The 21,843-nt window shown below is 34.3% G+C and overlaps 3 protein-coding genes and 1 non-coding gene across 5 annotated transcripts; 2 read left to right on the top strand and 2 right to left on the bottom strand.

The window, feature by feature from the left end:
* The first annotated feature begins 249 nt into the window (after positions 1–249).
* On the top strand, positions 250–6,541 carry LOC102610519 (la-related protein 1C). 2 transcript variants are annotated; one of them, XM_025097643.2, is made up of 6 exons: positions 250–1,030; positions 1,724–2,120; positions 2,194–2,350; positions 2,473–2,563; positions 5,106–5,177; positions 5,625–6,541. In XM_025097643.2, exons 1-6 carry the CDS (start codon positions 617–619, stop codon positions 5,859–5,861), a joined length of 1,368 nt encoding a protein of 455 aa, XP_024953411.1. In that variant the 5' UTR covers positions 250–616; the 3' UTR covers positions 5,862–6,541. The 2 variants fall into 2 exon arrangements, with proteins under 2 accessions (XP_024953411.1, XP_006467003.1); XM_006466940.4 differs by having other exon boundaries at positions 251–1,030; positions 1,577–2,120.
* A 10,688-nt stretch (positions 6,542–17,229) lies between these two features.
* On the bottom strand, positions 17,230–18,250 carry LOC107174311 (E3 ubiquitin-protein ligase RHA2A). The gene has a single exon (XM_015525090.3). It carries the CDS (start codon positions 18,063–18,065, stop codon positions 17,637–17,639), a length of 429 nt encoding a protein of 142 aa, XP_015380576.1. The 5' UTR covers positions 18,066–18,250; the 3' UTR covers positions 17,230–17,636.
* On the top strand, positions 17,488–17,559 carry TRNAE-UUC (transfer RNA glutamic acid (anticodon UUC)). The gene has a single exon. It is a non-coding gene; the product is annotated as a tRNA-Glu (tRNA).
* Positions 18,251–18,573: 323 nt separating the features above from the next.
* Positions 18,574–19,975, bottom strand: LOC102610212 (uncharacterized). Its single transcript, XM_006466939.4, has 3 exons — positions 19,721–19,975; positions 19,574–19,628; positions 18,574–19,067 (listed from the first exon to the last, which is right to left on the bottom strand). Exons 1-3 carry the CDS (start codon positions 19,858–19,860, stop codon positions 18,960–18,962), a joined length of 303 nt encoding a protein of 100 aa, XP_006467002.1. The 5' UTR covers positions 19,861–19,975; the 3' UTR covers positions 18,574–18,959.
* Positions 19,976–21,843: the final 1,868 nt, after the last annotated feature.

Below are 21,843 nucleotides of genomic sequence, written 5' to 3' on the forward strand. Positions count from 1 at the left end.
CCGCTAAAAATGAACTTCTCACTTTATCAGGAGAGTAATTGATTTTCAGTTTTTTTTTTTCAAATATAATTAATTTTTTTTTCCTTTTACCTTTCATGAAATGACTTGATTGCTTACGTATGATAATGGTTTATCATTTCATTGCAGCTGAAATATAAATAATCCACTGTGTAAGAAAATTGCAATTGTGAGGGTGAGTTGAAATCACATAAACACCCCTGACAAGCGGGCTATTTAAGTAAAACCGACCGCACCCACACCTGGGCATCCCCAGAATTCCCAAGAGCTAAGCAACCGAACCAAAAACAATAAACACAGACAGAAGGAAGGAGAGAGAGAGAGAGAGAGAGAGAGCCACCATCGCTGGTCTGGTCTCTGCACTGAGCGACTCGTTCGCGATCGCATCGCCCAACAATATTATTTTTGGAATCCCAAAACGACACCACATTATCGAAACCCTAATTCATTTCCTCATCATTCTGTTCTGAAACAAATTACAAATCATTTCTTCATACATAAAAATATCATTTCTTTTTCTTTTTCTCGTCGATCAATTCCTCGTCGACTCCCTCAAGCACACACATAGAACAAAAATAAAACCGTTGGTTTTTTTTGAATGGCTACGGCGAGCAATATTACTAATTCCAATTTTCCGTCGATAGATAATAGCGTCGCGACTGGCTCCGGCCAACCCGGTGGCCCATGGCCAGTATTCGGGCGGGAACCGATCGCGTTGGTGTCATCGTCGTCTTCGCAATCGACGTCTGTGATTGAGCTAGCGGCTGCGGCGGCGGCGGCAGCGGACGAAGACAATGGTGCCGAGTGTGGGAATGGCAATGCAGGAAGCAAGAGGCCGCCGTGGAACAGGCAGCCGTCAAATGGAGCTGCGGAAATGGAGCCAGTGATGGGGGCCCACTCGTGGCCAGCTTTGTCAGAGACTACTAGAGGTTCTTCTTCTTCAACAAAGTCGTCTTCGGATTCGTTGAAAGGTTTAGTTGATGGATCATCATCATCATCATCGGTTTTGCAGGTTTGGTCTCTCTGTTTCGTTGCTGAGAAAGCGTAGTGATCACTGAAACTTTTACATTTTATTTCAACTTTGTTCTATATAGGTTTCCTTTTTTTAATTAAAAAAAAAATTATATGGAGCTAATCAACATTTGATCAGTATAGTTGAATTGTTAGTATTAAATAATCTTAAATAAATTTTCCAGTCCTGGATCTTGCAAAAAAAACTATATCAAGCTAAGTCTTTAGCTTTTCACTCACCTCAGTTGACGTAGTCCAAAAATATTTAGGTGCAAGAGTGTTCGTCTGCTAAGAAAGTTTTTAGAGGAAGATATTTTTATTACTTGTGACACTTTTAGGAACCTGTCAAACAACTTCTTGTTTGGTGGGACTAAAGAATAGAAGACAAGTTTTTGAGACATTCTTGAATTGTTTAATATTTTTCCTTAGTTTCTCAGCTTCCAAGCAGAGGGTTCTTTAACCGGTAATTTATAGTCTTAACGTTTTATAATGTTTGAGGTTTTCCTATATGCTAGTTTTGATTTATATTGCTAGATGTGAACCGCAGGGGACCGCGGCCACTAATTCATCATCACATAAACAAGTTAGTAACAATGCAAACCCGAATTCAACTACTAACCATGCAGCACCAAATCGTCAGAGATCTATGAAACGCAATAATTCACACTCATCTTCTAATGGTGGCCTCCCTCAGCCACCAGCATCTCAGGGTTCTGTTGTTGAAGGCCGCTCAAATAATCCTTCTCCTAGAGACCATACACAAAAGAGCGGGTTTGGCTCACAATTCCACGGTGGTAATGACCATCCTCATCCGCGTGGTTCATTCAAACACCGTAATGGTAACCAACATCCTCGTGGAGATGGTTCTCACCATCACAATTATGGTGGTAGGCGTGATCAAGATCGTGGAAATCAAGATTGGAATTCTCATCGGAATTATAGTGGCAGAGATGCCCACATGCAGCCACAACGAGTTGTCCAAAGGTTTACAAGACATCCACCTCCACCGCCACCGCCACCGCCTCCTAGTTCTTCCCCATTTATTCCACCCCCACCTGTGCGGCCTTTTGGCAGCCCCATTGGATTTCCTGGTAAATATTATCATATTTGAATTCCACTTTCTTAATTTCTGAACTTTGCTCTAATATCATTATATGTTCTCAGAGTTTGCATCCCCTGTGTACTATGTTGCTGCTGCACCTCCAGAGGCGCTGAGAGGGGTGCCTTTTGTTGCACCAATACCGCCTCATGCTGTATTTTTTCCTGCTCCAGACCCTCAATTGCATTCTAGGATTGTGACTCAGATAGATTACTATTTCAGGTAATCCCTTCCATTGTTTTGTTTGCACAGGTAACTGTAGTTAGTTTATTTTCGGTGATCATGTTTATCTCAAATCTGTCAGAATGTTAACTGCAGCTGCACCTCATGTTCCTTTGTTGCAGTAATGAAAATTTAGTTAAAGATACATTCTTGCGGCAGAACATGGATGATCAGGGCTGGGTTCCTATTAGACTAATAGCAGGATTCAACAAAGTGAGTTTTTTTAGGGATAATATTTATTTGCTTGTGATTGCTTGTGGTTTTCTTTGCTTATAGTTTTATCACAATAATAAGTTAGGATTGTATTTCTAATGGTACAATTATATTTGAAAATATAAGTATATAGATATGATAAGTATAAAAATACTGAAGTGCCAAGTAATGTTGTTTTTGGTTAAAAAATTGTCGTATTTATGGTATTTCCTTGCATTTGTTTGTTTATTCCATTTTTGGTACTCCATATACTACATATTGCGGATTATCATAGTTTTTCCTGTCACCTGTAGTGTATGTACATAGCCTACATTTGTCTGGTTTCAAGTTCTTCCTTTTTCATAAGATTATTGTAATATGAACGTACTTAAAGGGATTTTCATTTAAAGTTTGACATTTAGTTTTGACAGAATGGTTGGACAGAATAGTAAATTTAAAATGTCTGTACTCTGTAGATTATTCCATTACTTATCCACATTTGTTGAGAAATTTCTCCGTTATTCTCTCTCTATGGCATATGTCATGGTTAAAAGGCTCAATTTTTCATCATCTGTATGCCAAATGGTTGCATGTGTTGTTCTTTTGTGTGATATGATATCCAAGATTTCTTTCCTGTCAGTTTGATAAACTTTTGCTCACAGTGCCTTCAGGCTTAATGTTGGACCTGATAGGTTACCTTGTTAAATTCTTCTTTGTGGTTTAATTTTATGAGAGTTGGTTAATCTCTCTTTGAGTAGTTGATTAACATAATACAATCATTTTTGAGTTTATACGAGATATCAATTCCAAAATTATAATTGTAAGATGTTAAAGCCTTCTTTCAAATTTTCCTTAAAAGGTCCCCCCCCCCCCCCCCCCCCCCCCTCTTCAATTAATAATATTGACAAAGGCTGTACAGCCCTTCTAATGATGTTGCTTTACATTTCTTTAATAAAAATTGTTGTTGGTCCATCCCTATGGTGATTGTAGCATCTTTGCATTCTGTTGATCATATGTTTGATTTCTTCATTTTTCTCTAAAGAATCTTAGCAACAAAGTATTCAAGCATCCTTGCATACTATTTATCATATAATTTGAGATTTTATTTGTGTATAAAAAATTTTAGCAACAACGTAATCCATTTTGTAGATTTTTAGACTGGAACGAACCATGATGGATACTAATATTGTGTAAGTTGCATGAAATAGGAATCTAAATTGGGTTTGAAAACTCTGGTGGTTTACATACTCTTTAGCGGATTCGACAACCTTCAGTTTTTATATTAAGAATGGGAGTACGACTAAGAAATAGTCCCCATTTTTGGAGTTTGTATTCCTCTTAATTTTTTTATTTCTTTTTGGTGTAATGCTTTAATCTGACTACATGATCCAGGAACCAAGAAGTACGCGACCTTTTTTTGTTCAATGTTCTTCCTGCCATCCCAGTGATAGCATGAGCAGTTATTTACCAGCCATCTTGTTTCTAACACGAATTACTTTAGTTTGTCAAGAAACTGTCCAAAATTGGTCAAGAGAGATTTCATACTGACTCTGTATTTTGCTTATTTCACTTTCCGACCATAACATTAACATGTCTCTGGCATTTCTTGTTGGTATTCTGCTGGTACTGTCGAAATACTCTTTGACTATAGTGTGGCAGTAGTGGTTGGGATTGAGCTATTGTGGGAGCTGGCATTAATTGGCCTTGGGTCCATCAAACAGACAGACGTCTGGCATTTTGATTCATCCTGATGTGTTTGTTATGAAACATGTATTGCATCCTTGCTTGGATTTGTTTTGGTTCCATCTTCTCAAACCTTGAGTTCTTTGCATTTCATTGAAATACTATCTGCTTCTGTTCTGTAATTTTTGTCTTGTTTATTTATTTATATTTTATTAATCCTCAAGAGTTTTAAATTTCCAAGACTGATTCTTGTTAACATTTAATCTTGTTTTCATTGACAATTGATTAAGTGTGTATTCCTATCCTTTATATTCTGGGTCGAGGGTCACTATCGTTGAGGTCTATAATTGGAAATTTGGAATTGTGTGATAATGCTTGAACTATCTTTTTTTCTCTTTCAATAAGAAACTCAAAAATATATTAGTGATGAAGATTTAAAAACATAGAGAGTGGACCAACTGTCCACTAAGAACTTCTTATTGAAAATGCTTAAACTTATTGTTATTGTTATTGTTATTATTTTATAATGCTTAAACTATCTTCTGCTTTGCGAAATTATATTGATAATTTATTATGTTACCATATGGAACCACGAGAATCAACTGCTTATTGTATTTTTTTATTAGGTTCTGAGAGTAACTTTATATTTAAAATTATTTTACCTATGAGGGAAGGGCACAAGTCAACTAATCTGTGTTCTCTTTATGTAGTCCACCGTGATTTCATTGATTACTCCAAGCTGGGTTTTGTTTGGTTAACTGTCTTGTCTTTCCTTTTATTTTGGATATCATATCTAAAAACTGATAGTGTACTTCTGTCATAGCATTTCTTTTCCCTGCAAACATAAAATCTAAAATATCTTTCTATTGCCTCTTTCCAGGTTTCACTTTTGACTGATAATATCCAGCTTATTTTGGATGCTTTACGAAGTTCAACTGTTGTGGAAGTACAGGTATACTTTCAAATACCCCTTGGGTTCTGTATGACTGTAATAAGCTAATCAATTGGCTTTTTCCCACTAGATTTAAATGGTAAAAGCTTTTTCCCACCATATTCAAATACCTAAATGCCTATCACTCTTTGAAATGCCTAATGGAACAATGATATTCCATAAAGTTGATGTTCTTGTTCAGAGAAGAAGTGAGCCTTGGATAGAATGTGAATATAGATAATTTTTTGTGATTTCAAAATGCCCTTTTTTTCTCAAATCAAATCATTATCTGTTCACTTGCATGGTAGAATCATCATAGAGCCTTTTAGATCAATAATATATTGCCATTTTCTCTCACCATGTTCATAATGGCCCTGTGCTGAATGTTTGATTATATTAGTAGCATTGAGATAAACATCAAATTTTATGGCTTCTTTTGTTGGCATTGACTTTAACCTTTGGTTTCAGGGTGATAGGATTAGAAAGCGAAATGATTGGATGAGGTGGATTATGCCACCAGGGAAATTTTCTAGCCTTCCAAGCCCCCAGTCCCAAGGAAAATCTGGTATTGACATGCTGTCGGCACAAGTCCAAAGTATTTCACTGGATCAGAAGACCCTCAACCACAGTAGGTCATCCTCTGGAGATTTGAGCAATCTGTCACCGACATGCAGCAGTGCAGGAAAGGACCAAGTCAGCATTTAGGGGGGGGGTCTAGTTCTGCAAGAGTTGCTACTCGGAAGAAAGTCAGGAGGTGAATGTCTTGGTTTTTTCTTTTCTTTTCTTTTCTTTTTTTTCCTCTTTTTTTCTAGATAGAGGTCTTGACATGGCATGGTTTCAGGAGGTGAAACCATGATTTTCCATGAGTCAAGTAGGAAACAATTATAAGGAGAAAGAACGAAAACAACTTCAAAAAAACAAAAAACAAAAACAAAAAATAAAAAAGACAAAAAAAGGGGAAAAAAGAAGGGGGATGGGGGTTGGGTGAGGTTGTGGTCTTTAATGACTTAGCTAGCATGAGTTTGGTGGGATCTATGGTCATAGTCTTTGTGATTCATTGTGTCATGCTTAATCTTTCTTTTGGGAAATTTTCCATTTTATTTCCCTTGATGTGTTGGCACGCATGGATGGAGGTTAACAGAAGTGGGTGGGCTATATGGTGATGCAACTCGTGCGACATCTACGAGTACTCAATTTCTTGTGACGCTACCGGATTCTTTTTTCTTCTATCATATGACTTTATATGTCTATACATTTGACATTTCTTCAGACCTTTGAAGATTTCACAGCATAAAATGGTCCTTATGGGATCAGACGCTTGAAAGTTGAAGCATATGGAATGTTATATTTCTTATATTTTTAATTTAAGAAATGGTACTTAGACATGTGGAAACTTATTATTTGTATTTGTGTTATATTTTATGTGCATACCCTAGAAAAATATGAGACTTAAGGTTCTTATGTCTTTGAATCATACAAGGTGCTTGCAGATGGTTCATGGTTAAAAAAGTCTCTACGGATAGCCTTTTCACAGACGGTCAGCTTTATTTAGTCTGGGGAGGTGGAAGCAGCCAAAATGTGCTGTTAGTGACAACAAATGTAGGCTTCTGTTGGAGAGGGCTTTGTTGATGCTAACATTCTGTGTATTGTTTACTACATTACACAACCCACCTCCTTGAGGAACAAGCCGACGGGGTCCGAGTTCGTTTTTTCTTTCCTCTTTTGAAACGCTTTTTGGATTGGATTTACGCAAAACGTTTTCTAACAAATGTCTAGGCTTGCATGAAACACGAAACGAAACTTATATGGGTTAACAGACTATGGATAATTTGCTTTTATTATGTTAAATTAATATGGGAGTGTCGTGTTGTTCAGTTCATAAAAACGGTTGCTGCCTGGAATCCAAATTCCAGAGTCTATATAGTCTAAACCATGTAAAATGTGACCAAGTGCAGTAGAATGTCATTGAACAAACGTGGGAAAATGATTATTCAAGACAGTAACTTTGACCCCAACGAAGATCTCCTTGACCGAGAAACTATGATAAGTTTTTAACTATATTATTTATAAGGCTAAGAACACTTTGATTAAACCCAAAAAAAAAAAGAACAAAATAAAGCCATTATGAGTTTAATCTCAATAATACTCAAATAATGTACAATATTCATGGCATGGTTTCTTGTTTCAAATTGTCAAATTTTGATTCACATGTTGTGTGGTATATTACTCCACAGCTACCTACACTTGGGGCAAGGATCTTCTGAAATAACGATCACAATTACGAATCTTATCGTAGCATTTTACCAAAGCTTTACCTTCCTGTATTTTCCAAGACCAAGATAAACCTTTTTGATACCCTATACATGGGATACAATCATTTGTCCTTATAACTATCTTCATCGAGGGCTTAAAAAATAGTAATTAAGGGACATGTAAACAATGTTGTAACCTCATGAATCAAAACAACTTTTCAATTACTAATTAGCTCAAAAAAGAATAAGTAATTCCAGCGTACAAAGTTACTCTTGCTCTAACAGCCAACTGTCGATGATCACGATATTGGTACGTGTGGATTCTTTAATATCTAATATCTATGGTTATGTAAAATTAGAGAAATCTTCAAGGAAGGTCGGTGATACGTTTTTCGGGAGAAAGAAAATGTACTTGAAAGCGTGCATGAGGCATGGATTGTGCTTGTACGTTATTGTTGATAGGGAGTAGAAAAGTACACAAGTGCGTGCCAAAAGACAATAAAGGATCGGTGGCGTCGGTAACTAAAGAGAGATGATTATTTAAACAGATGGCTTTGGTGTTCAGCTTTCTGCGAAGTTGGGGTTCACTGTTTCAGAGAGTTTGGGGAATTGGGACAGTCTAAGGTGCTGTTTTGCATTGAAAGTTACAGAAATAAAAAAAATTTATGGATATGAAATAAGAATAAATATACGATGTGTTCAATCCACAGCATCTAATTATTGGGTCGGCCTGTTGTAGCTTAATAACAGCTGTGCAACCACAAAGAACAAACTGGGCTTGGTGTCTACAGCCGACAGCTGTCTACTAAAGACTAGTCTCCGCATCACGTCCTTTTTGACATTGCTGTCTGCTGATGGGATAGGATTCAATCAGTCTCTCATTTCTTCACTCTCTACCTTCAGGTTTGATAGTTCTATTTATTATTAGGGTTTGCCTATTTATTATTATTATTATTTTTAACAGTGTGACAGAGCAGTGTAATTATAATACAATTAATCCAGCAAAATATTGTTGCTGATCACACACGCGTGCTTGTACCTTTCAGTTCAGTCCCTGTCCTGTAGCCACATGGCTCGCGGGGAAGTGCAGATATAGAACCCCCCTCCCCCGTCTTGTTCATCTCTGATTTCATAGCTCTTGTCATTTGTAATTTTGCAGAGATCAACTAATTTTCCTTTATCGTATTCGCTCTTCTTTTTTTTTTGGCCTTTTGCCCGATTTTGACACGATAGGTGAATGTTAACAAAATTCATACACGAAAGCGCACACGCAAGCTGAAAGGACTAATATTCATGAAAGGCAGAAAGGGTACGAAGAAAGTTACTGTTGAAACATGAGGATAAAAAACATCACCATTCACTCACTTGCTATTCATCTCCTGCAAAAACCTTTACCCATTACCACTAGCGGAGATCATTGAAACCAATTAACTAAAAAATACTTGTTAAGTCTAGTTTATAAAAAGCATACGAACTCTATTAGATCTCCTCACATTAAACATGTGTTTGGGGTAAATTTAGAAAGATATTTTTCAATTAATGAACTAATGACACATTGACAATTATAAGGATAAAATGGGTACAATACTTCGAACGGTATAAAAATGACATTTGGAATAATTTACTACATTAGATAGGCTTTGAAAATCAAGGGTCGAGGTTAGACATGTCAATATATTTATAAAAAAGAATAAATCTTGTACAAAATGAATATTATTGTTGTTTTCCCCCTAAATATACAGATAATTATAAAATATTCTTTTCTTTCAACCTAATGATGACATCTATCCTTAATTTTTATGCACTCTCCTTACCATTAACCTTCATTTAAGGGTCTCATTTCTCTCTCTCTCTCTCTCTCACACACTGTTTTTTAGATCATTACCCATTTCTCCATTTGCAGTAGATCATTTATGTTCTCTACCTTCATCATCATCTCTACCATATTATCACTCTCCATATCTTTATTCACCATCCTCATCTTTATCAACACTAAACATATCTTTATAATTGTCTAGCTTATGTTATTCACTTAGATAATATAAAATCTTATGTAATCTCTCATTTATGTAACATATTGGTGATGACTTGCTCCTGTGGATATAGACCAAAGGTCAAACTACGTAAACATTATACGTTCTTTATATTTATATTTGTTTTACTATATTTTCAATTTGAGATTTATATTGTGTTTCACATACGAGATTACTTAAGTTACTTGACTACACAAATTATTTTGTGAGACCACCTAAGTTATCCACTAAGTACACCTAAGCTATTTCTAAGCACACCTAAGCCCCCAAATCAACTCTCTGAATTAACTATGTGGGGCTCCATTGAGCTCTCCCTATTATTACCCATACGACCACCTCAACTTGTTATTAATATTACTTTAGTTCACCACCTAGTGTACCTCAGCTAAATCACCTAACCCAAATATCAGCAAAACACATAAAAACCCAATCATCCCATGGGCTCCCTTCAAATATAAATTTATTTATTTGAATTATATTTCAGCTGAGTAAGAATCAACCAATTGGTTTGAATTAGATCCTAGCGAAAATTTGGTGAAAATAATGTGAATTCAATAAATATGAAATAGGTGTAAATTTTAAGAGATAAGTTGAATGATTTGAGCTCAAGATTTTGGCTCAAACATAATGACAATGTTATAGTAAATTAAAAGCACTTATCCCAAGAACTTCGATTATCATATTACTATAATCCATATTGAGCTCTCCGTATTGTTGCCCATATAAACACCTCAGCTTGTTACGCATGTCGTTTTATGTTACCATCTAGTGTACATCAACTAAATCTCATGTCCCAAATATTAGTGAAGCACATGTAAACCTAAACTTACCATAGGCTCCCTTCAAATATAAATTTATTTGTTTGAATTAGATTTGAGTTGATTGAGAATCACTCAATTGATTTGAATCAGATCAAGCCAAATGATTTGACCTCAAGATTTTGGCTCAAACACAACGACAACATTATAGTAAACTAAAAGCCCTTAACCCAAGAAATTACATTATTAGATAAATGTATTTTCTTTTTTTTTTTCAATTAGACAAGAATAAATAGTATAATTTCATATATTTTTTAATTTATGTAACAATATATGCTGATTTTATTATTAATGATCTACAAGCGTTTAAATAATCCAATTTATTATAATTATATCCTTTGAGTTTGCCTCTTCTCCATCTAACATTCTTTGGCTCTCTCTCTTAATCAAACACAGAGCCACATTCTCTCTCTCTTTTTTTTCCCCAGTGAGAGTTTCTCTCTCCGGTTGTCTGTGAAGGTTAGCACATTGACATACACGAAGGATGAAAGACACAAGAGATATCTACATGAGAAATCTCTATTTAAGTGTGCATAATAACATGAGACATATTATGAACTATAATGGTGAATATAATAAAGTTTTGACTGGTTATGCACTATAATGGTGCGTCTACAAAATTATTTTGAACTTAAAGTTAATATTTTACTCTTGTTGTACTCTTATCTATGTTGTTGGATAAAATTGAAATTGTGGTTTGAAAAAAAATTAATTCTATTTAATGGAGGCAAAATGAATTTGTGGGTCGAATACCAACTGAATCGGATTAAAATTCGGTGAATTCAAATTTAGCCTATATGATAAATGAACCCTAGTTTCATCATTCGGATTCAATTTTTTTATGAATGAATATTATTTTGATTTATTTAAATTAATTCATCTACATTTATATATCAAATATTAATTAATAAGCAACAAAAGTCAGACAAAAATAAATTTTACACAAGTTTATCGTCCAATTAGAATTCGAAGTTTTAAACATGCTGTTTATCCAAAGTCCAAAGTTACAAAATCATTCACAATGACAATACAAATAATAAGAAATAAGAATCCTTAAAGTAAACTAAATCAAATAAAATAAACGCATTCCGAACGTATTACCGCTCTTATTTCTCATAGAAAAAGAAAACCTAAAAGAGGAGGGTAATTAAATTTATTATCCTTTGAGTTCTGAACAATTGCAAGCGGAGGATGTGACCACTGACCATACAATACTCGCTTAGAAAGCCTGCAAGCAATAGTCAAGTTAGCGCAAGAATGGGACACAACAAAAGAAAGCATTGGCCCACGACATATAACATTACCATTTGTACTAGGTTCTATCTTCTGTGTCTTCAAAAGAGCAACTTACTAATCTACTAATCTACTAAAATCGTTGCTCTCTTCTGGTCTTAGCTTATTTTGAGCATATTTGCCCTAGCTGATTAAAAAACAAGAACAAAATACGTGTTAAAAATCTTGTGGACACTCAAGAGAAAAGAATCTAGCTGGGTTAATTATCAGAGCTAACCATTGACCGATGCTTTTATGGTGGCGTGCATATCCAAGCTCTTCAATCTTCATCTCTTTTCTTTCTCCTCGACCCATTAGGCATTAGCTTGCAACTCTCTGAACCCGTTAAAGAATTAAATATTTGTGAAAGCAACTTTTTTTTTTAATTTTTTTTTAAGAACAAAACATGGGAGAATAATTGATAAGTCAAATCGAGTATTAATTTTCTAGCTGAAAATACTCTTCTCCGATCGCGTTTAGTGTAATGATCAGCGACGTGATCCAACAGCATGACTCGGGTGAAAAACTGCAAAAGATGGCTCTACCTGTATGCATATCTTCAGCTATGAAGCTGCTAATTTTTATCGAGATCTTGGAAGTATGAGAGAGATTACTATTTACTAGGGTTAGAGGCTCATGAGTCCTGATGTTTTAGTTAAAAACCTAAAATTGCTTTTCGGACTTTTTTTTTTTCTCTTGTAATGATTACATAAAGTACCGTAAACTGATATTTCAATTACTTAATTATATATAATGATTGCCCAAATTTTAGATATACTCTAATTTGTATTCAGCCTTCGAATCAAGTGGCCCAGAGTTGTAGTAGAAAAGTAGAATATCCCTGATGATCCCGCTCTCAGTAGTAGAGGAGAATGAGAATTATCAATGCTTCAAAGGGATTTTTTTATCCTCAACGTCAAGGCTTTTCCATTATCATTAATATGCATTTCCTATCAGATGAAAAGTATAATTAAATGCAATCTTTTGAAGTAAAAGCTGGCATCGGGGATTTAATTCTTTAAACAAATAAAACTAGTGTCCAGGTATCTTTGAAGAATTTAATTCTTCTCACAACTTTGACAAAGAGAAAAGTTTTCATCGACCTGATCAGTAATTTTCATTATTACCAAATAATACAGTGGTTTAATTTACTTTGTTTTCTTTCCTTTTTCAAATGTATGCATAAGAGTTAAAAATTGTTTAAAAAATATATCATAGATAATATGACATTCAATGTGTAATATTAACCATCAAATCAGAGGCGAAAATTTTCCAAATTAATAAGAAGGGTCCTGATTATATAACATTTTGTCAATGTCTTTCAAAGTTGTATGTTTTAGCATTTATGTTTACATATTTTCGATTCTGACATCCTTTACTTTATATTTCCTTTAACTCCTTGTTGACCAAAAAACCATCACTTCGTCACTACATCAAACTAAGTTAATGATCATTACACTATGCTAATTATAACCATTAAATTGGTCATTGAGCCTTGTGGGCAGTGGTGACCACTTCTATCGACTAATTTTCTCTTATGGGGCTTCATTTTTCTAAATTTGATTAACACATCTTACAAAACTCCTAGTAATTTTAGATTGTAACAATTAAAGAGACAGCAGAAGCAACACAAACACACGCAAACTAAGCAGGTTGGATTGGAGAAGAATGTAAGCCGTTTGCTCTGGTCTCTCTCTGTGCTCACTCTCAAAATGCTGTCATCACCATCAACCGATGATGCTTCCGATGTAGACACAAATGAAAACAACCCTAGAAAGCCTAAGAAAATGGACGATGTTTGGAGAGATCAGAGTCTGGGCCTCGGCTCCTCAAGTTCAACATCATCAGGTGGTGGTGATACTGCTGCTGAAGGCCCAACTTTCAACAACAATAAAACCAAACTGACACTTCGCCACCGCTCGGTCCCAAGAATGGGAGTTCGCATGCAAGAATTTCTCGGTACCTTCAGCCGAGAATCATCACTGCGCAATAACCCACCACCAAAACCAAATGGAGTCTTTACTCTGTTTGGCTTTCCAATTCCGATATATGCGCCTGCATCAGCTACACATACGCCTACACAGGCCAACTCATCACCTGCAACTTTAGCTTTGGCTTCCGGCTCTACAGATCCCTTGCCTGAAGAGGGCAATTCTCTCCGAGCTGGGTTGCCTGCTGCGTTAGGAGGCTCCAATTCTCGTGCGCCTATTTCCCGTAGAAAGAGAAGGAAGCCATCGAATGACGTTTGCGCACGTCGTGCAAGGCGCATGACGATGAACCGTAAATCTGCTGCTCGTTCAAGGGAGAGAATAAGGGTTGATGTTCACTCTCACTCTAATGTTTTAATCATCATGTTGTGACGTTCGTTTAATTAATTAAGTTTCTCTAAGTATATATTTTTGCTCGCTCCCATTTTTCTTGCAGGCTTACAATTCTAAGCTAGAACGAGAAATTGCTTTTCTTACTGAAGAAAATGAAAGGCTCAGTAGGAAGCAACATTGGTAATAATTAACAATTAATGATTGTGCGCGCAATGCAATGCAGCAGTTGTCTTTTAAATTTAATTTGATTATTACGAAGCTGTTTTAATCTATTTGTTTTTATTTTCATCTTCATGCAGATGCGTCGGGTAGCCGCCATTGCTGATCATCAAGTTCCGGAAAAGCGAAAGTCCCCGCTTCGTCGATCGTCCACTGCACTATTTTAAAGAATCTCATCCCATCTGATCCGAACTGATCCGTACCTTGTGGTGAGATGAGAGACGATGAGAGTACCGGAGGCTTCTGTGTCTGCCTCGATGCTTTACTCAGGACTAATAATTTATTATTAGCCCAAGTTAATTAACAATTATCAGATTATGGTTTTAACTTCTAAGAAAGCACATCGGTGCATGTATGGAACTACAAGTGCCATATATAGTAATTGGTTATATATGTAAGCGTAATGTAATATAGAAGCACTGTTTGCTTTTATCCGATGATCTGCTGCTTTATTTCTATCTTTCTTCAGAAGAAAAGGTAACTCAGTCTTGACTATGTTACTGGGTTTCCATGATCATCTTACACGTTTGAAGCAACAACTTTGAGTTTTCCTACAACTTCCAATAATTAGGTTCTGCTGGCTTTAACTGAGCGCTGAATTCTAATTATTGCTTCATTTTTGCTGTTTCAGAGTCAGATTACTTTAAAAAAAAATCAAAATAAATACAGAAAATTGTTTGTTATATTGTTTTTATCATAAAATATATCAATGAAAATGGTGATCCTGATGAAACAAAACAATAAACTAAAAGCATTAATTTTCCCCATCTTGATCCTCAATTAAGAAAAATTGACTGTCTCAACCTTGATTAATAAATCCTTGGTCGCAAATGATACTAATTAAGTGCTTGTTTGTTATGGTTTATCTAATAGTCATAAGTACTTATTTAATCTCATAAGCTTTTATCAAAAGTTTTGTTGTTGTTTGGCTGTTCTTTTAGTAGAGATTTTGAAACTTAAATAATCTATTTTGCCTCCACTAGTAAAGCTCAATTTTTTGGCTTTTGGGAATAGAGGTTGAATTTTTCTGTAAATGTTAAAATATCTAAAATATATTTACTTATTTGACAATTTTATTTTTTTTATAACATAACTTTTAAAACTTGTCTATTAAAGTAATTTTATAATTTTTAATAAAAGCTCTTTTTGACAATGAACAACTAAATATTTTTAAGCAAAAGCTTTACTAGTATAAACTCTACTTAAAAATTTGTACCAAATAAAGCCTAAATCATTTTCTTTCTTATTTTCAAACATTTGTATAAATTAATATTTTGTGCTCATAAACCAATCAATAAGCATCAAATTTATCTTCTCTATGTTACTCTTTAAATTCTTTCATTATACTAGAGGGGATTTAAGAGTCTTAGGTATGTGGAGTTTAACCACTGTTCCTTTCTTATTTATACATATACTTCACCCAATCATAATAATATGCATATCCATATGGTAAGCCCTCAATGACAACGAAGAAGGAGTAATTCTACAGGAGCACTAAAGACCATCTTTAGTTAGAATTCCATATTAAACCCGGATAAACTATATAATAATACAAAACAAAAGGAAATCACAAAACAAAAACAAGTAATATCGAAGTTTGTGACTTCTTTATTCTGAAAGTATATCTAATTCTCATTGATAGAATTTTTTTATTATTCATGACTGATTACTAAATTATTTTAAAGTTTACATGGAAATAAATTAGATTTTTTTTTTCTTTTCGACAAGATTCAAAGAAATAATTTCCGGATCTACTACATAAAACCTGAAAGAAATCATAAAGAAAAGTCAAGGATTGACAACATGAAAGTAGGACGAAGTTCACAAAATTACCATACCCAACTGGAGGGATAATAATAAGAATTCAATGATGGAAACAAAATAAAATATAAATAAATAAATTTAAATAGTTGATTGTCTCCATCTTGATTTTTACGTACGTTGATTAAAATATTGAGTGTCAATCAATATTTACTAATAAATCATTATCCTCAAATTATATTAATTGTGCCATTTCTTTTTTTATTTTTTTAAATATTTATATAAATTAAGCCTTTATCACTTTATGGTCATGAATCAATAAAAATAAAATTATCAATACACACACATTAAAGCTTAAAGCTTTCAAGTATGAGAATGGAAATTCTCTCCATTATTGGGAGCGGACATTACCGATTCAACATTAAGATATATCTAGCCATAAATTTGATTTAAGCAAGGTTCGGACAGTGTGCTGAAGCAACTTTAAGGGCCCCGCCACGTGTGGCATCTTTGATAGTCATCATAGATTTCACAATTATTGCCCTCCAACAAAATTGACTTGTTTGTGAGAAACTGAAAATGGAATCTAGTGCTGCTGCTTGCTTCTATCACTATTTGGTTTGGTACCATCGATCAAAGAAGGTGATTCATTTTTGTTCGTATTGGCCTAAGAACCTCTACTTTCTATCTCTTTCTTATTCCTCAATACATTTTCAATCTTTTTCGTATGAGTCAATTGAGAGAACAGTCTTTCAAAAAAATAATAAAAGAAAAAAAGTGTAAATACATTAAGAATCACTTTATGATGGAGTAGTGGTTTCTATCTTAATTTGAAATTTTCTCAATAAAAAAAAAATTGGTGGTTGATGATTAGCAGATACAAATATAAAAATAAATGAAATGTCTGAACATATATATATTTTTTTAAATAAGAAATCGAAACGGTTATTACTACAAAAGTAAAATGAATTATTATTGAGACGTATTTAGAAATTCAGGTGGAGTCAAACTAGAAGGCATTTTCATTTTTCATTACTTTTGTTGGCACAAGGAACAAAAAAACTATCGAAAATGATTTTACTTTACTCGTTACGGATGAAAAAATTACGATTATTATTACTTTACTCTTTTGTTCAACTATTCTATACATTAATTAATCAGTTCTTAGTTAACTCATTGGGGACACCTTATCACTCATCTAAAGATCTTTATCAATCACAACTCACGAGTTTGTCTCACTTATCATGTAATGGAACCAACAAAAATTTGATGTTAGAAATTTTTTAATAAGTCTCCTAGCTTGCTTTTATTTGTCAAGTTTTCGCATGGATTATATATATATATATATATATATGCATAGAGAGAGAGAGAGAGAGAGAGAGAGGGATAGAGAGAGATACGTAAACCAACATGAACAAATCACACAGGTTGGCAGGCTTCAGCTGTTTTCTTAATTGGGCAAGTGGCAACCATTGCGGGGTATGAGCTTCTGCCATTGGCCATATTTTTCTTGTTCCCTACAAATAGTTAAACAAAAATCGCAAGGACATTACACAATGGCGAGCCTTTTGCCACTTCCCTGCAGTCTTGTTGCTTGTATTTTTGCTTATTGTAAAATATCAAAATGAAAAATGCTGGCACACACTACTATATTATCCGTTGTCGTCCAGCGGTTAGGATATCTGGCTTTCACCCAGGAGACCCGGGTTCGATTCCCGGCAACGGAAAATTATTTTGCTTTTCAAAAACAATTCATGCATCTTCACAGTTGTCTGTGATTCTAATTAAACGCAGTTCCATAGTTTTAGAAGCCAGCAACATGAAATGAAGAAAACCATATCACCATCTCATCAGTAAGCACCTCCCCTAGGCCTGCGTGAAGCTTCATCTCTTCACCCATTGAAAAGCGGCAGAGTGGGCAAGTTTTTGTCCATTCATTGAACCATCTATCCACGCATGCCCTGTGAAATCTATGCAGGCAAGGTAGAACACGCATCTCATCTCCTTGCTTCAGTCTCGACAAACATACACAACACGACTCGCCTTCAAACTCATTAGCTAAACGTGATCCACCCAGCAAGCTTGAAGATGATGAAGCACCTTCTGTCAGCCTATTTAGTACAACATCTGATGCTATTACTTCATAGGATGGTGATGCTTTATTCCTTAGCCTGAGTTGGCTTCTTAGGATGATCGAATCGCAGAGAAAGGTGGCTAATTTGCTGAGAACCATTTGTTGTGATGAAGCATTAGCATTTTCTTTTTGATTTTAATAAGAGATTCTGAGTCGAAGATCTGGGCGTCAAAGGTGCTATTTAGATAATTTGTTGCTTAGTTGTTTTGCGTGATCTAAAAGGGTTGTAGGATTGGGAGAGTCCAACATCCATATAGCAGTTACACCTAAATAAGATAATTACACTTGACCCTTTCAAGAATTTATTTGTTTTTATCTCATCAGATGCGTTCTAGTTCTATTTAAGGGATCATTTGACCTGCCTTGCAGCCTTAATTAAACGATCACAAATATAAATATCCCTTCAACATTAAGATTTGCCACTGAGAGCAAGAGAAAGATTAAACGAGTATTCAATGGTGCAGAGACTATTTCACTTTCAAAATAAGAAGCACACTTTCTAAGTGACATTGACCTCAAAGAGAACAGGCTAAGCTGGAAAGATGTTACTTCAAAAGTGGTAGCACACTAATAAATCAAGACATAAGCTGGAAAGTCGATCTAGGAATAAATAAAGAACAAGTCAAAAGCAAGCCTCAAGTTGAGGTTGCAGTTGCACATTCAAAAGGTGTAGCGACAATGTTTGGGGAACATCTTGTACATAGAGGTGACATTATCTCATATACTTCTTGAAAATGTTTACAGGTACAGTTGAAAGAACAAGTAAATTACCAATGAAAGAAGTAGTTGAGGCCAATTGAACATATGGGAAACTCAACGCTAGTTATGCTCGAAAAAGACTTGTGCCATATATTGCTGAAAAACAAGAAATGCATGACCAATCACAACATAATTGTGGACATGGCAATATGAAAAGGTTGACATAATTTTTCCAAAAGCAGTCCTCTTTGAGCACATATTATGTCTCATAGTCTCACAACCGATGCCACGTATTCATTCCTTGTTCATTGCAGCATCAGCAGCATCACTTTTTATCTGGTCATCATTGACACCAAGTATCTTGCCATCCTTTGGCACCAAGCTGGGGATTCCATCTTTTATCTATCCATTACACAAGTAGCAATGAACGTTTAGCCAAAAACCATAGATGAAAAAAATTGTGACAAAAGCCATTATGGTAAAGGCTCAGCACCACTAAATCAGTAATTTTTACACACGAGAATAAGTTAAACAAACAGAAAAGTCCCTGATGGACAATTTCGATATCATCATTTAGAACTTGAACCAAAAATCGGTGTGAAAGTTAAAGTAGCATCATATGTCACCTCCCTATTAAGCATGATTTTAAGATTCATGAGGTCTCTAACACACCAAAGCTTAGATCTTTCAACAATTTTTTAATAACCCATTTCCCAAAATTTCCCTGAAAGTCAAGAACTGTATCTATTTATCACCAACTATCTGATTAACATTAAACAGAGAAATTGCAGTAGTGCAGGTATTTATAAAAAAAAAAACCTAGAACAGGCATTTATATTCTAAAATTAAACGTATCCCAGAAAAGAAACAAGAAATTGAATTTAAAAAAGAATAAGGTAACAACTCACTGGAAAAGAAACGCCGATGGAATCACTGATCAAGGAATTAGTTTCTTCACATACCCTGGCATGAACAAATAAAAATAACCAATTATAGCAATTAGCAAATCATGAATATCAATATTTTAGACATAAAAAGGAAGGAAAAAAAAATACCTAAGGGGCTGTTTGGTAAGTGGGCAGACGAGGATCTCAGAAAGAGTCTTACTGAGTCCCGTTCCTGCTTCTTTCAAAAGCGCTTTGCTTATTCTCACCATTTTATAATGATTCAAGTCTTGGGAGCTCCATTCGAGCATATTGGCTTTGGAAAATTGGACTTGCTTTGTAAGATGGTGCCAATAAATGGAAACGACAGCGTTTCTTCAAACGAAACTAAACGCACCGTTCGGTCCGTTCCTGCGTCGCAGAAGTGTGAACTTTGGAAATCGATTTCAAAGGCCACGTTTGGTTCAACTGATCGACTCATTCTGCAATCTGCACATGCCCAAAATTACACCTGTTCGGCTGGCTAACTCCTCTGAGTTACTGAATGAGTATTTCTATGGACACCTCACTGTCCTCATCAAATCCTCCTTTCATGGTATCTATCATTAAATAATTAAAAGATTATTTTATGACCAGTGATATTTCACCCCTCAATTTATCTCAACAGTTTATTTTTTTTAATTACTCTCATTTATTTTTTAAATTATCCTTATTATAAATTAAGAATATGTATTTATTTTTTTAACTTTGTTCTTTTCTCTCTCATTTGCGCCTTCACTTTCTCAAGAATGACCACTATACATATCTTCATCACCTAGAGCTGGCAAAATGGGTCATCGGGTCGTGTTCGTGTCGTGTCAGTTTCGTGTCGTGTTAAATTTAGGTCGATCCAAACCCGACTCATTTAATAATCGTGTCAAAATATTGAGACCCAAACCCAACACGGAAAAATAATTGGGTTACCCAATAACCTGTTTAATATATATATATTGAACAAAAGTTACATCAAATATTTACACACTAACATACATACGTATGTACATAAATAAATACATACATACATACATAATTTATCGATATTATAAAATATACATATCTACCAATATATTACACATGTACACTATTGAGGTTTTAATTATATATATATATATAATATTATATATCAATATTATAAAATATACATGTCTATCAATTTTTACACATTTACACTATTGAATCTCTAAATGTATGTAAAATTTTATAAATAAAACATTGTGTTTATATTCACCCTTTTAAAGAATAAAAAAGAAAAAGAAAATCATCTCTAATATTTGAGTTTTAATTATAAGAATATGTAAATTATTTTAAAATAGAAAATATAATCGGGTCATTGATCGGGTAAATGGGTTAAGAATTTTAACCCAAACCCGACACGGAAAAAAATCGTGTTGACCCGGACCCGACCCATTTAATAATCGTGTTAAATTTGACGACTCATACTCATTTATTTATATCGTGTTCGTGCCGGGTAATCGGGTCGTGTCAAATTTTGCCAGCTCTATGACATCACCATCAAATCTATAATTAGAAATTAAACAATTATTTTGTATTTTTAAAATTTTTTTGGTATATTACAGTGAAACCAGCCAAATGAACATATTGATTACACACAAAATTCTGAGTCTGCATAAATTATTTGTGCAACAAGTCCAAAATTAAAAGTAACTAATTACAATTTACAAGTTCCAGGCTAACACAAAATTCCAGGTGGAATAAAGTTGAAGCTCCTCAATTCTCGTTGACACAAAGGCTCGAAAAATCATGTGCTTTCCAAAAAAAATTATATATATATAAACATAATAATTAAAAATCTCACCACTATGAGATTGCACTCGATTGAGAGTAATAAGGGAAAATTTGATGAAGAAAAAAGAAATAGAAGTAGAGGTAGTAGTAGTAGTGTTTGAAGGCTTTGTATGACTCATTTATATAAAAAGTCATTTATAGTTTTTTTTCTAATTCAATTTTTAGATTACTCGTCCACTTTTCTTATTAAATTTAAATTAATTTTTCATGCATCCTATAATTTAATTTAATTTGAATAATTCAAATCATGTATAATTTAATTTAATTTGACTTATTGAGACGCAACCAATTTCAATATCAAAGAAAAAAAATATTTACTTTCACTTTCTTTAAATAATTACTTTGAAATACCAATAAAATTCCAACATATTGCTTTTGTTTTGATAACTAGTAACTACTCTCTTTTACAATTGCGAGGGTAAATTCACAGTGTTGACACTTTACAACGC

This window comes from Citrus sinensis, chromosome 7 (genome assembly GCF_022201045.2).
Source record: "Citrus sinensis cultivar Valencia sweet orange chromosome 7, DVS_A1.0, whole genome shotgun sequence".
Taxonomy (NCBI): domain Eukaryota; kingdom Viridiplantae; phylum Streptophyta; class Magnoliopsida; order Sapindales; family Rutaceae; genus Citrus; species Citrus sinensis.

Bases quoted from the DNA above. Each gene is read 5' to 3' on its own strand.
- LOC107174311 (XM_015525090.3), bottom strand. From the start codon at position 18,065: ATGGTTCTCAGCAAATTAGCCACCTTTCTCTGCGATTCGATCATCCTA.
- LOC102610212 (XM_006466939.4), bottom strand. From the start codon at position 19,860: ATGCTCGAATGGAGCTCCCAAGACTTGAATCATTATAAAATGGTGAGA. The intron at 19,629-19,720 runs GTATTTTTTTTT...TGTTCATGCCAG, and splicing joins CTTACCAAACAGCCCCTTAG to GGTATGTGAAGAAACTAATT. The intron at 19,068-19,573 runs GTGAGTTGTTAC...TGTAATGGATAG, and splicing joins CCATCGGCGTTTCTTTTCCA to ATAAAAGATGGAATCCCCAG.
- LOC102610519 (XM_006466940.4), top strand. From the start codon at position 617: ATGGCTACGGCGAGCAATATTACTAATTCCAATTTTCCGTCGATAGAT. The intron at 2,351-2,472 runs GTAATCCCTTCC...CCTTTGTTGCAG, and splicing joins CAGATAGATTACTATTTCAG to TAATGAAAATTTAGTTAAAG. The intron at 2,564-5,105 runs GTGAGTTTTTTT...GCCTCTTTCCAG, and splicing joins TAATAGCAGGATTCAACAAA to GTTTCACTTTTGACTGATAA.